At 37.3% G+C, this 13,684-nt stretch overlaps 2 protein-coding genes across 10 annotated transcripts in view; one reads left to right on the top strand and one right to left on the bottom strand.

Annotated features, from left to right (window-relative positions):
• The window catches only part of ERMP1 (endoplasmic reticulum metallopeptidase 1), a 127,487-nt gene that overhangs the window by 109,216 nt on the left and 4,587 nt on the right, over window positions 1-13,684 (top strand). For 7 of the 9 annotated variants that reach the window (XM_063788728.1, XM_063788731.1, XM_063788733.1 and 4 more), the window contains 3 exons: window positions 1,525-1,677; window positions 3,849-4,051; window positions 4,926-5,041. In XM_063788728.1, coding sequence (XP_063644798.1) covers window positions 1,525-1,677; window positions 3,849-4,051; window positions 4,926-5,041 — 472 coding nt within the window. Of the gene's footprint in view, window positions 1-1,524; window positions 1,678-3,848; window positions 4,052-4,925; window positions 5,042-11,577; window positions 11,696-12,622; window positions 12,953-13,684 lie in introns of those variants that run through there. The other 2 variants (XM_054658657.2, XM_063788732.1) reach the window with 2 other exon arrangements.
• RIC1 (RIC1 homolog, RAB6A GEF complex partner 1) overlaps window positions 1-13,684 on the bottom strand; it is a 173,814-nt gene that overhangs the window by 180 nt on the left and 159,950 nt on the right. Inside the window, exon 29 of the transcript XR_008537235.2 lies at window positions 1,799-1,933. The gene's annotated coding sequence lies outside the window, so the exon portion shown is untranslated. The remainder of the gene's footprint in view (window positions 1-1,798; window positions 1,934-13,684) is intronic.

Genomic DNA, 13,684 nt, shown 5'->3' on the forward strand with positions numbered 1-13,684 from the left:
AGGGACTCTGAAATGTCCATTGTGTGCTGATGACTGAGCTGTTTCTGAGTCTTCTCCTCCTGACCCCACTTGTATCAGCAGTCCCCATTTCCCCTGTCATTCAATCAGTATACGTATAACCATGAAGGTCCAGCAGAGAATAACTTAAGGACACCTATTAACTGACTGCTTGCTGGGCATGGTGGCTCACGCCTGTAATCCCAGCACTTTGGGAGGCTGAGGCGGGTGGATGACTTAAGGTCAGCAGTTCAAGACCAGCTTGGCCAACATGGTGAAACCCTGTCTGTACTAAAAACACAAGAAATTAGCTGAGCACGGTGGTGCACACTTGTAATTTCAGCTACTCAGGAGGCTGAGGCACAAGAATCGCTTGAACCTGAGTGTTGGAGATTGCAGTGAGCTGAGATCGTGCCTCTGCACTCCAGTCTGGGTGACAGAGCGAGACTCTGTCTCCAGAAGAAAAAATAAAATTTCACATTCATGTTATTTTTCTACTTATGGAAATAAGTAGAGAAATAAAATGAAGAAGGCATAAAGGGGAGAGCTGGGTTTAGATTTCATGTCTATAGTATACCAATATTCCATCCAGAGGCATCTGCAGCAAAACAGTACGAGCCTCAGGTCACACATCTCACATTTGTATACTGAGTACAAAAATATGACAGAGTACCTGAGGACTTGAGGCTGAGCTAGCAAAACAAAATGTGTCACCCTCGCTGTCCGTCTTTCTCTCAGTATTCACAATATCTAAAATGTGGCTTCTTAGAACAATTTCAAATTTCACATAAAAGTTTCCCCAAATGGCTTCTTCAGACCCTGTAAGGGATCTGTGGACATACTCTGTGAGTCGTGTGTGTCCTTTACAGTTTTTAGTTCAGCGATTTCATTAGGATTGAAAATATTTAGGATTTTCTAGATGCCAACCTTGAGACTGAGTCATTTACATTTACTGCCTAGATTTATTGTTTTGATTATGTTGGCATTGGTTAATTTGTCACTTAGAGGGATATTACTTTGTAATGCAGTTTTTCCTCTTATGCAGGTCCACTGGCAGAGTCTTGAAGGTACATCTCTATGCCAGTTGAGATGAATTTAGTATTTTGACATATTTTAAAGCATTATGAGTGGAATTTGAGTTTTGTCCAAACAGATCTGCCTAAGCTTAAAGCTTATCTCTGGTTATTTAATGAATAATCCATTACATCTACATTTCTGTTCTTTTTGCACATTAAGGACAGCGACAGTCCTGACTTTCCTTTTTCCCTCTTGGTTTATGGCTGCATGCCAAAAAGGTGGCACCATCATGGCAGATTGGAGGCATCTGTCATTTTCTAGGTTCTCACCTGTAATGGAAATCTCCTAGAGTTAGTGCTTTGTTTACTAGATGTTAGAGTATGCTAGCACCTGCTGATAAATTTTCTTCAGGGTCTGTTAGGTAATACTGTTAAAAATAAAGTTAGTTAAAAACACCTTTCCACCACTAGAATGAATTTGTAATATTTCTGTTTGTGGTTTGTGTTTTAGATTAACTTCATCTACCTTGCCAAGAGCACAAAAAAAACCATGCTAACTTTAACTTTGGTATGTGCAATTACATTCCTCCTTGTTTGCAGTGGAACATTTTTTCCATATAGCTCCAATCCTGCTAATCCGAAGCCAAAGAGAGTGTTTCTTCAGGTGAGCAGTTTTGCATGAGGTATTTGAGATCTGGAAAGGAAGCCCTGTGTGTTTTGAGCTTCAGTAGTGAATAGCAAGCGCAGCTGACCTTTCTGCTGTTGACCTATTTAGTCATACTCACCTTTTTTGTGTGTAAGGCAGTGAGGAGAAGACTGACTGTCAAGAGGCATTCTTATCAGCTAGACATATATCTCCCAGGAGACTGAACTGGAAATGTTTGCTTGTTTTTATTACTATTCAAATTATAAAACTGCATCTATTTGGAAAAACAGGAGCAAATATTTATTATGGAATAATGAGTTTTTAGAAATACAGATTGTGAAAATGTATACAGGCTGAGTAAAATCTAAACTGTCAACTGGCAAAATAAAATTGATATTTAGAAGTGCTAGTAAAATTAATCTTAAGTATCATTCAAAGTGATATGTGATAGTGAAACTATAACTTAGAAAGGGTTTAATAAAGTGAGTTTTAGGACTTACTTTCTTTTTTCTTTTTTTAAAATGGAGTCTTGGTCTGTTGCCCAGGCTGGAGTGCAGTGGAACGATCTTGGCTCACTGCAACCTCTGCCCCCTCGGTTCAAGTGATTCTCCTGCCTCAGACTCCCAAGTAGCTGGTATTACAGGCGCTGGCCACCACGCCTGGCTAATTTTTGTATTTTTAGTGGAGACAGGGTTTCACTATGTTGGCCAGGCTGTTCTTGAATTCCTGACCTCAGGTGATCGGCCCACCTCGGCCTCCCAAAGTGCTTGGGATTACAGGTGTGAGCCACCACGCCTGGCCAGTTTGAGGACTTATTTTAGATCTCAGCTTTTTCTTCAAATTTTTTAGACCTGGTACTATAAAGCAGTAAGCCTCAATTCTAGTCATCTCTGTTAGAGATGGCTAAATTGTTAGTTTTTCTAAATTGTTTTTAAAAGTTTTCATACTACACAAATTATCTTATGCCTTATACCCATCCCTTTCTCATGTTTGTGAACACATACTAATATATTGTATATTTTGCATAATTCTTATTTGTATTTTATCCTCTCTAACTGAAAGATCCTGCTTCAAGATAACATATACCCTTAAGGGCAAGAGTCACATCTAACCTAATCTAGCCAAACAGAAATGCCAGAGGAATTATACCTAGCTAATTATTCAAGGACTTAAAAAATTAAAAATACTTAGGAGGTTTTGAAAAGGGGCCAAACAACAATTCCTTGTTATAGTCCTGAAGGACACTGTGATAAATTTTATGTGAGATTTTACAATTTGTAAAACCTTTAGTGAAGAACGGATTTTTTTTTAAGAAGGTTCAGTGTGTTTTTCATGATGTATTAAGTTTTATAATTATGTCAATAATACTTAGGAAAAGCAGGATTTTTATTTTTAAAAAGTCATTTTCTGATTTGTTTGGGGGTTCTCTTCCACTGTGCCAGAAGTTGGCAAACTTTTCCTGTAAAGGACAAGATAATATTTTGGGCTTTGTCAGCAATACAGTCTGTTGCAGTGAAACAGAGCGAAAGCAGCAATAGAGTATACCCAAACAAATGAGTGTGGCCATGTTCAAATAACGGTTCGTATATAAAAACAGTCAGTGGACAGTTTGCCCTGTTGGCTGCAGTTTGCCGGCTCCTGCCCTATGCAGTGTTTTTTTTGTTTGTTTGTTTGTTTCCTGATTGGTATTCTTCAGGCTGGTTTCTGCCGTGAATAAAGTTATTTCAAATGGAGCACGGTGCCTTTTCATAGAATTCTGTTAGGCACAAGGCTGTCGTCTAGTGGTGAGCTGCAATTCCCACTTTTCTGTGCACATGAATTAGCTTCATAAAACACTAATAGGGAAATGAGTGTGTATGTGTATATGTGCTTAGGATGTATTTGTTTTAAGTCCTTATCTAAAAGCAGCTCTAACATTAACGTCTTTTAAGTCTGAAATAGTAAGTTTCAAAAACATTTTATAGGAATCCTAAATATATTTGGAAGATACAATAAAACAATAATCTATATATCTATTTTCCAGTTTAAAATAAAGAACGCTAGCAGTACCTTAGAAACTCTCAGTGTCTTATTCACTTGCTCCATATCCACATCATTTCTTGGTATTGTCATACTCCATTTTTGTAATCTGGGGTGGGAATGTGGGTGTACTAGTTGAAACAGTTTTTTCACTAGTCTTTTTTTTTCAGCATATGACTAGAACATTCCATGACTTGGAAGGAAATGCAGTTAAACGGGACTCTGGAATATGGATCAATGGGTTTGATTATACTGGAATTTCTCACATAACCCCTCACATTCCTGAGATCAATGATAGTATCCGAGCTCACTGTGAGGAGAATGCACCTCTTTGTGGTTTTCCTTGGTATCTTCCAGTGCACTTTCTGATCAGGTTGGTTCATTATTTTTCTGCTTAAGGTTAGTTTGTTCTCAAGTCTTGTCACCATATCAGTACTCTTATCATTTAAACTGTCATCCTTTAATATACAAGTTCAGTGGTGTTTGTACTATTTTTTCTATCATTATGAAACATTTTTTTTTTTTTTTAGTGGAATAAAGCACTCAGAAGAGTAGTTTTGTTTTTTCAAATTTTAAAAATCTTTTCTCTAGAAACCTGAGTGGTTAGAAAAGGTGGCCCTTCTAACTAATATAATAGCCAGTAAGCATCTATCTCAAAAATTGTGGCCGGGCACGGTGGCTCATGCCTGTAATCCCATCACTTTGGGAGGCCGAGGTGGGTGGATCACCTGAGGTCAGGAGTTCGAGACCAGCCTGACAAACCTGGAGAAACCGTGTCTCTAACAAAAATATAAAATTAGCCGGGCACGGTGGTGCATGCCTGTAATCCCAGGTACTCGGGAGGCTGACGCAGGGGAATTGCTTGAACCCGGGAGGTGGAGGTTGCGGTGAGCCAATATCGCGCCACTTCACTCCAGCCTGGGCAACAAAAGCAAAACTCTGTCTCAAAAAAAAAAAAAAGATTGTTTTCTCTGGGAAGATTTTATAGCTTGGCAGTGAAGGACTGGACGAGAAGAAATAGGATGGGTGGTGGAATCAAGATCACCTAGGTTACTCCTTTGTTCTTAACGTTGGGAAGGTTTTATTACAAAATAACCTAAGTTTGTTGGAGTTGGCATTGCTTATCATGTCTGTCAGTTTATTTTCATACCCAAAAATGTGTTCATATATGCTGAACAGTTCTGTGAGTTACAGATAGCCATCAAATAATAAAGCACCCTAAATACTGAAGCTTCCTTTCTAAATAGGAAAAACTGGTATCTTCCTGCCCCAGAAGTTTCTCCAAGAAATCCTCCTCATTTCCGACTCATATCCAAAGAACAGACACCTTGGGATTCTATAAAATTGACTTTCGAAGCAACAGGTAAGTCATATAATAGTTTTTTCTCCCCTCCTTTATTTCTTAAACTTGTTAATAAGTGGCATATATGTTTTTCCCTCAGATATATCACAGGAACCAGCAACTTAGGAAGAGCCTGTGATGTTTCTAAAATCAATTGAAGCTGGTTATGACTTCTTTTTTTTTTTTTTTGAGATGGAGTCTCGCTCTGTCGCCCAGGCTAGAGTGCAGTGGTACGATCTCGGCTCACTGCAACCTCCGCCTCCTGGGTTCAAGTGATTCTCCTGCCTCAGCCTCCTGAGTATTTGGGATTACAGGTGTGTGCCACCATGCCTGGCTAATTTTTGTATTTTTAGTAGACACAGGGTTTCACCATGTTGGTCAGGCTGGTCTTGAACTCCTGACCTCGTGGTCTGCCTGCCTTGGCCTCCCAAAGTGCTGGGATTACAGGTATGAGCCACCATGCCCGGCCAAAGCTGGTTATGACTTCTTAACAAAAATTTAATAGGCCAGGCATGGTGGCTTATGCTTGCTACTCAGGAGGCTGAGGTAGGAGGATTGCTTGAGCCCAGGAGTTCAAGACCAGCCAGGGCAACATAGTGACATCCCGTCTCTACAAAATTAAAAAAAAAAAAATTAGCTGGGCATGTTGGTGCATGCCTGTACTCTTAGTTACTTGAGAACTTGAGAGGCTGAGCTGGGAGAATCACTTGAGCCCAGGAGGTCAAGGCTGATAGCACCACTGCATTCCAACCTGGGTGACAGAGCAAGACCCTGTCTCACAAATAAAAATTATTTTTATTTTTTGGAGCAATGTTAAGTTTACAGAAAAATTAAGTAGAAATTATAGAGTTCTCATATCCTGCCCCCTGATTTTCCTCTATTAATGTCTTGCATTAGTATGGTGCATTTGTTAAAACTGTTGCACCAGTTTTAACACTGATATATTATTATTAATCGAAGCCTGTTGTTCCCACTCGGGTTCATTCTTCGTGTTGTGTAGTTCTATGGGTATTGAAAAATGTGTGATGCCATGTATCTACCATTACAGTATCATACAGAATAGATTTACCATCTAGAAATGCCCTGTGCTTCACCTATTTATCTCTCTTTTCTTCCCACTCTCCTTAGCAACCATTGGTCTTTTTATTATCTCTGTAGCTTTGCCTTTTCCAGGTATCATATAGCTGGAAGCACAGAGTATGTAGCCTTTTTCGACTGACTTCTTTCACTTAGAAGTATGCATTTAAGGGATCCTCCATATCTTTTTGTGACTTGATAGGCCATTTCTTTTTATTGCTGAATAGTCCGTTGTGTAGATGTACAGCAGTTATCCATATTTGAATAAGGCTGCTATAAAGATTCCTGGGCAGGTTTTTGAACTCATTTGGGTAAATGCTTAGGAGTGTGATTGCTGGATATTATATATGGTAAGCCTATGTTTAGCTTTGTAAGAAACTGCCAAACTGTTCTTTCCATTGACTAATTTCTCTGTTCTTTTGCCCATACCACAACTGTCATGATCACTGTAATTATATAGTTAAGTTTTGAAGTTGGGTAATATCAGTCTTCCAACTCTTCTTCTCCAGTATTGTGTTTTGTCTTTTGCCTTTCCATGTAAACTTTAGAATCAGTTTGTCAATATTCACAAAATAACTTGTTGGAGTTCTGATTGGGATTGTATTGAGTCTGTAGATCAAGGTGGGAAGAAATGATATTTTAACAATAATGGCTTTTCCTATCCATGTTGGAATATCCCTCCATTTATTTTTATCTTGTTTGATTTCTTTCATCAGTTTTGTGGTTTTCCTTATATAATCCTTATATATATTTTGTTAGATTTATTTTTAAGTAGTTATTTTTGGGGGCCCTAATGTATTAATGAATGGTGTTGTTCATTGATGGTATATAGGAAAGCAACTGAGTTTCATTTTATTACCCTGTATCCTGCAACCTTGCTATAATCACTTATTAGATCTAGGAGATTTTTTTGTTTTTGTTTTTGTTTGGTTTATTCTTTAAGAAGATTTTCTTTTCTTTTTCTTTTTCTTTTTTGAGACAGTCTCACTCTGTCACCTAGGCTGGAGTGCAGTGGTACGATCTTGGCTCACTGCAACCTCTGCCTCCTGGGTTCAAGTGATTCTCCTGCCTCAGCCTCCCAAGTAGCTAGGATTACAGGCACACGCCACCACACCTGGCTAATTTTTGTATTTTTAGTAGAGACAGGGTTTCACCACGTTGGCCAGGCTGGTCTCAAACTCCTGACCTTGTGATCCGCCTGCCTCAGCCTCTCAAAGTGCTGGGATTACAGGCGTGAGCCACCGCGCCCAGCCTATTCTTTTAAGATTCTCTAAATAGACGATCTTATCATCTGCAGACAGTTTTATTTCTTCCTTCCTAATATCTATAATTTTTATTTCCACTTCTTGACTTGTTACATTATCTGGGACTTCTAGTTTGATTTTGACAAGGCGTTGTGAGAGGGGACATCTTTGCCTTGTTCCTGATCTAGGCAAGCTTCTGGTTTCTTACCACTGAGTATGTTGTTAGCTATACGTTTTTTGGTAGATGTTTTTTATGAGACTGAGGAAGTTCCCTCTATTCCTAGCTTACTGAGAGTTTTTATCATGAATGGGTCTTGGATTTTGTCAGTTGCTTTTCCTGCATATATTGATATGGGCATGTGATTTTTCTTTTTTAGCCTTTTCATGTAATAGATGACATTAATTGATTTTCAAGTATTGGACTGCTTTGCATACCTGAGATAAATCCTACTTGGTTATGGTGTATAAAACCTTTTATGCATCGTTGATTTGATTTACTAATATTTTGTTAAGGATTTTTGCATCTATGTTCATGAGAGATACTGGTTTATAGTTTTCTTGTATTGTTGTTGTCTAGCTTTGGTATTAGGATAATGCTGGACTCATAGGATGGGTTAAGAAGTATTCCCTCTGCTTCTGTCTTCTGAAAAGCTTTGTAGAGAATTAGTATAATTCCTTCCTTAAATGTTTGGTAGAATTCACCTATGAACCCCTGCAGGCTTGGTAGGTTCTTTTTCTGTGTTGGAAGGTTATTAATTATTGATTCACTCTTTATTATTATTATTATTTTTTTAGGCCTGTTCAGGTTGTCAGTTTCTCATGGTGTGAACTTTGGCAGATTGTGTCTTTTAAAGAATTGGTTCATTTTATCTAGGTTATCAGATTTATGGAAATATAATTTGTCTATAATATTCCTTAATTATCCTTTTAATGTTCATGGGATCTATAGTGATGTCCCCTCTTTCATTTCTCATATTAGTAATTTACATCTTTTCTTTTTTTCTCTGCCTGGCTGAAGGGTTATCAATTTTATTGATCTTTTCTAAGAACTAGCTTTTGATTATAGTTGGTTTTCTCTATTGAGTTCTGTTCTAGTTATTTCTTCTGTTTACTTTGGATTTAATTTGTTCTTCCTTTTTTAGTTTATTAAGGTGGAAGCTTAGATTATTGATTTTAAATCATCTTTTCTAATATATGCATTCATTGCTATAAGTTTCCTTCTAAGCACTGCTTATGTTCCATGCCACAAATTTTAAGTTGAATTTTCATTTTAATTTAGTTTCAAGTATTTAAAAATTTTTTCTTGAGACTTCTTTTTTGACCCATTTGTTATGTAGAAGTGTGTTCTTTAATCTCCAAATAATTTGATTTTTCAGCTATTTTTCTGATAATTGATTTCTAGTTTAATTTCATTGTGGTCTGAGAGCATACTTTGTATGAATTCTATTCTAAATCTGTTAAGGTGTGCTTTATGATACAGGATGTGGTCTCTCTTGATGAATGTTCCATTTCAAGCAGTATGCTTGAAAATAATGTGCATACTGTTGCTGTTGGAAGAAGGCTTTATGGATGTCACTTAGATCTAATCGATTGATGATGATGTTCAGTTCAATTATATTTTTACTGGTTTTCTGCCTATTGAATTTTTCATTGATGGAGGGGTGTTGAAGTCTCTGACTGTAATTGTGAATTTGTCTTTCTCCTTTAGTTGTATGAGTTTGCCAACTATTTTGACACTTTATTGTTAGCTACATACAAATTAAAGATTGTTATGTCTTCTTAGAGAACTGACCCTTTATCATTATGCATTGCCCCTCTTTATCCCTGCTAATTTTCCTTGCTTTAAAAGTCAGCTTTGTCTAAAATTAATATTGCTCTCCTACTTTCTTTTGATTAGTGTTAGCATGGTATAATGTTCTCCATCCACTGACTCTTAATTTATGTGCCTTCATAGTTAAAATGGGTTTTCTGTAGACAACACATAGTGGGGTCTTGTTTTTTGATCCACCCTGATGCTCTGTCTTTTAATTTGTATGTTTAGACATTGACATTCAAAGTGATTATTAATATAGTTGAATTAATAGCTACCATATTAGTTAACTATTTTCTATTTGTTGCCCTTGTTTTTTCTTCCTGTTTTTGTCTTCCACTCTTTTTCTGCCTTTAGTAGTTTTAATTGGACATTTTATATGATGTGGTTTTCTCTCCTTTCTTAGCATGTCAGTTACACTACTTTTTTTTTTTTTTAACCTTTTTTAGTGGCTGCCCTGTCGTTTGCAGTACACATTTACAGCTATGCAAGCCCACTTTTAAATAATACTATTCTGCATCAGAGGGATTATGAATAACTTAATAACAAAATAATCCTAATTTCTCCTTCCAGTCTCTTGTAACATTGCTAGCATTTATCTCTCTTATACAGAAGCGTGTGTGCACATATGCAGTATGTACACACAATGCACACATATAAGTATACATAACCACATACATTGTTGCTATTATTTTGAAAAACTGTTATCTGTTAGATCAATTAAGAATAGGAAAAATGAGTTTTTATTTTACCTCATTCCCTCTCTAGTGTGCTTTCTTTTGTTATATGAAAATCTGAGTTTCTGACCTGTATTATACTTGCCTTCTCAGGTTTTAATTGAGCATTGTATATTGTTCTATTTTTTTATATTCTTACCATATCAATTATACTTATTTTAGTGGTTGCTATGGAGCTTGCAGTAAGTCTGTCTTCAGTTAACACTGTACTGCTTCATGATAGTGCAGATACCTTATAACATAATATTCTCAGTTCATCCCTCCCTGGGATTCTATCAAGTTGACCTTTTAAACAATAGGTAAGTCACATGACCATCTTTTTTTCCTGCTCCTTGACTTCTTAAACCTTTTAATAAGTTGCATGTGGTTTTTCTTGCCCTAAAGTTTAAGTCTTAAATTGACCAGCAATTTAGGAGCCTTACATTGTTTCTCAAAGAAGTTGAGACTGGTTATGATTTTTAAGAAGATTTACTGAAAAACTTTCAGTGTCAGATATTGGTTCATTGTCAGATCCAGTAGCATTTGGCCTGGCATTATGACTTTTATCTTTTTTGGTACATTTTATTCCCTTTTCCATCTTTAAAACTAGTAGTTAGGTCTTCCAGCTTCTTAACTTACGTTTTGGCCTGTAAAACTTCTTTCTAGGATATTCTTTATGGTGCTGCCAGTTTATCTTTCAAATATCGATTTCATTATGTCTACTTCCCTATTAAAAAACTTTTGATGGATTTCCTATTGCCTGGAGAGTAAGTTCAAATTCCTTGGCAAAGCATGTTAGGTCTTCGGTAGTCTGGACTTTGTGTATATTTCAGGATTTTTTTCAGCACTCCCTTTGCACTGCATAGCCACATCCAACCCTTATTTGTGCCCAACACACACTCTTACTTCTGGTATGAGTGATACTCTCTTGGTACTACCTCCTACCCAGACTCCACCCTTCTCTTCTTGGCAAAATATGAAGATTTCTCTGCCCTCCTCTCCCATCATTTCCAAGTAAGTGAGCAACTGCCATCCTCCCACTTCCTCCTCCCTTTGTATATATCTGTTGTAACACTGACCATCTTGTATCACGATTATGTAGTTTATGTCTTTGTTTTCCTTTAGAATTAAAGGGAGGCAGACATGAATGGGTTTTCATTTATCTCTGTATTCTTGGCATCCAGTATAATCACTGGCGCTTGATGGGTACTCAAGACATGTGTTGAATTGTTAAATTTAGCAACTGTTTTTCTTTTAAAGCATTCTACTTGGGCTTAGTACGGAGACAGATGCTTGAGAAAGGAGGAGGAGAAATGTTAAGACATATGACGTTTTCTCATCTTCAGAAGCTGTAAAGAGTTTGTTTGCTTGTGAGGTGTTTTAAAAAGTGAGCAAACCAGGATGGTCTCTCCCTTTCTAATGTCTTTTTGGGAAGTATGATGGTTATTTTATGTGTCAACTTGGGTAGACCACAGCACCCAGGTATCTGGTCCAATGCTATCCTAGATGTTTCTGTGAAAATATTTTCTGGGTAAGATTAACATGCAGATCACCGGACTTCGAGTAAAGCAGATTGCCCTCCATAATGCAAGTGAGCCTCATCCCGTCAGTGAAGGCCTTGAGAAAAACATTGACCTTCCCCAAGGAGAGGGAATGGGGAATTCTGCTAGCAGACTGCCTTCAGTCTCATACTGTGACTTTTTTCTTCAGCCTGCCTGCCTATCCTTCAGATTTTGGACTTGCCAGCCTCAACAATCATGTAAGCCAGTTCCTTAAAATAAATCTCAATCTCTCTCTCTCTCTCTCTCTGTCTTTCTCTCTCTCTCTCTCTTCTCTCTCGTGTCTCTGTACACATCCTGTTGGTTTCTCTGGAGAATGCTAATATAGGAAGTTCACTTCAACTGTTCCTGCAGCTGTTCACGCTATACTTTTTCTGAGTACTCTTCCCCTGATAGAAAGTTGTCTGGGACTTTCATGAGTGAAAAGTATTTTTAAATATCACTTTTCCCCTTGCTTACTTTATTTTTTTCAAGGCCTAATTTACATACAATGAAATGTAAAGATCTTACACAGTTCAGTTAGTTTTGGTAAAAGCAGATATATACCCATGTAACCCTCATCTCTATGAAGATATAAAACATTTCCATCACCCCACAAAGCTCAATTGATGTGTCTTGTACTGAGTGGAATATTGGAGTCTCTTATTTGTGTGTTTATATGTATATATCTTCTATACGCCTCCTGTAGTTTTCTTTATAAAGTGGTTGCTATGTTATCTGATGCATAGATATTCACAATTTTATGTCTTCATTGTGAATTGTGACTTTCAGTATTAAAAAGTGCCCCTTTTATATTTAATGCCTTTGCCTTGAATTCTGTGTTTTGAGAAATAAGATAGGACTTTTAAACAATTTCCACTTGCCTGAAATACCTTTGTTCATACCTTTATTTACCCTTTCTGTATCTCTCTGTATTCAGGAAACATACAGTATGTGATTGGGTTTGGCTTTGTAAGCCAAGTTGAAATTGTTTTTCTTTTAGTGGGTAAGTTAGGTTTATTTACATTAATTTTTATTACTCATACATTTGGCCTCAGTTGTCACAGTATTTTATAATTACATGTGTTGCTTTATTTGTTATATTCCTTTTTTCTATGAGGTGTCTTCTATGCTCTTTAAAACATTTATTTTCTGGCATTTATGAATGTTTATATTTGTTTTAATTCTCTATTATTTTACTTGAACCCGGGAGGCAGAGGTTGCAGTGAGCTGAAATTGCGCCACTGCGCTCCAGCTTGGGCCACAGAACGAGACTCCGTCTCAGGAAAAAAAAAAAAAAAAAAAAAAAGGTATTGTTTTAACTCCCACCAATTAACCCATACAACAGCAATGCTTATTCTACTTTCCTCTTTCTCTCTCCCATTTTCCATCCAATTTTTGTTACAACATGTAACATTTGTATATTTGTCTTATACCTTCACCTTAGTGTTTTTGTAATACATTTGGATATATTAAAATCCTCAGTATAATAAGTTCTTTTGGCCAGGTGTGGTGGCTCACTTTGGGGGTACTTTGGGAGGTTGAGGCAGGAGGATGGCTTGAGCCCAGGAGCTCGAGACCAGCCTGGGCAACACGGGGAGACCCCATCTCTACCAAAAAAAAAAAAAAAAAAAAAAAAGGCCAGGTTTGTAGCATGCATCTGTAGTCCCAGCTACTTGGGAGGCTGAGGCAATAGGATTGCTCAAGCCAAGGAGCCAAGGAAGTCAAGGCTGCAGTGGGCTGTGTTCACGCCACTGGACTCCAGCCTAGGCGATAGAGCAGTGGGCTGCTGTGTTCACGCCACTGCACTCGACCCTAGGCGATAGAGCAAGACCCTGTCTCAAGAAAAAGTTCTTTTGCTGAAGTTTGTACAGTTATCTGTTGGTTGGATGAAGCTTATTCTCTAGACTGTTTCTGAAGAAGGGCTCATGAGTGCTGTTTCTGTATGGTTAAAATTGGTTTTCTGTAATCCTGATAGTTGAAGGACAAGTTGGTGGACATAAAATCTTTGGTTCACGTTTTCCAATATTGAGTTTTTAAAAATTGTTGTTCCATTGTTGCCCTGTTTTATATATTGTTTTTGGGGTCCGATACCAATGTAATTTTTTTTTGTAAGTTATTTGATCAAACTTTTTATTTGAAGACCTTGAAGATTTTTTTTTTTCTTTGAAATCTAATAGTTTTACTAGGTTATGTCTTGAAGTTGTTTGTTCTGTGTTAATATTCTAAGGTGCCTGGTAGTCTCTTTCAATGTGTAGATTCAGCTCTCTTTTTGTTTC

This window comes from Pan troglodytes, chromosome 11 (genome assembly GCF_028858775.2).
Source record: "Pan troglodytes isolate AG18354 chromosome 11, NHGRI_mPanTro3-v2.0_pri, whole genome shotgun sequence".
Classification (NCBI taxonomy): domain Eukaryota; kingdom Metazoa; phylum Chordata; class Mammalia; order Primates; family Hominidae; genus Pan; species Pan troglodytes.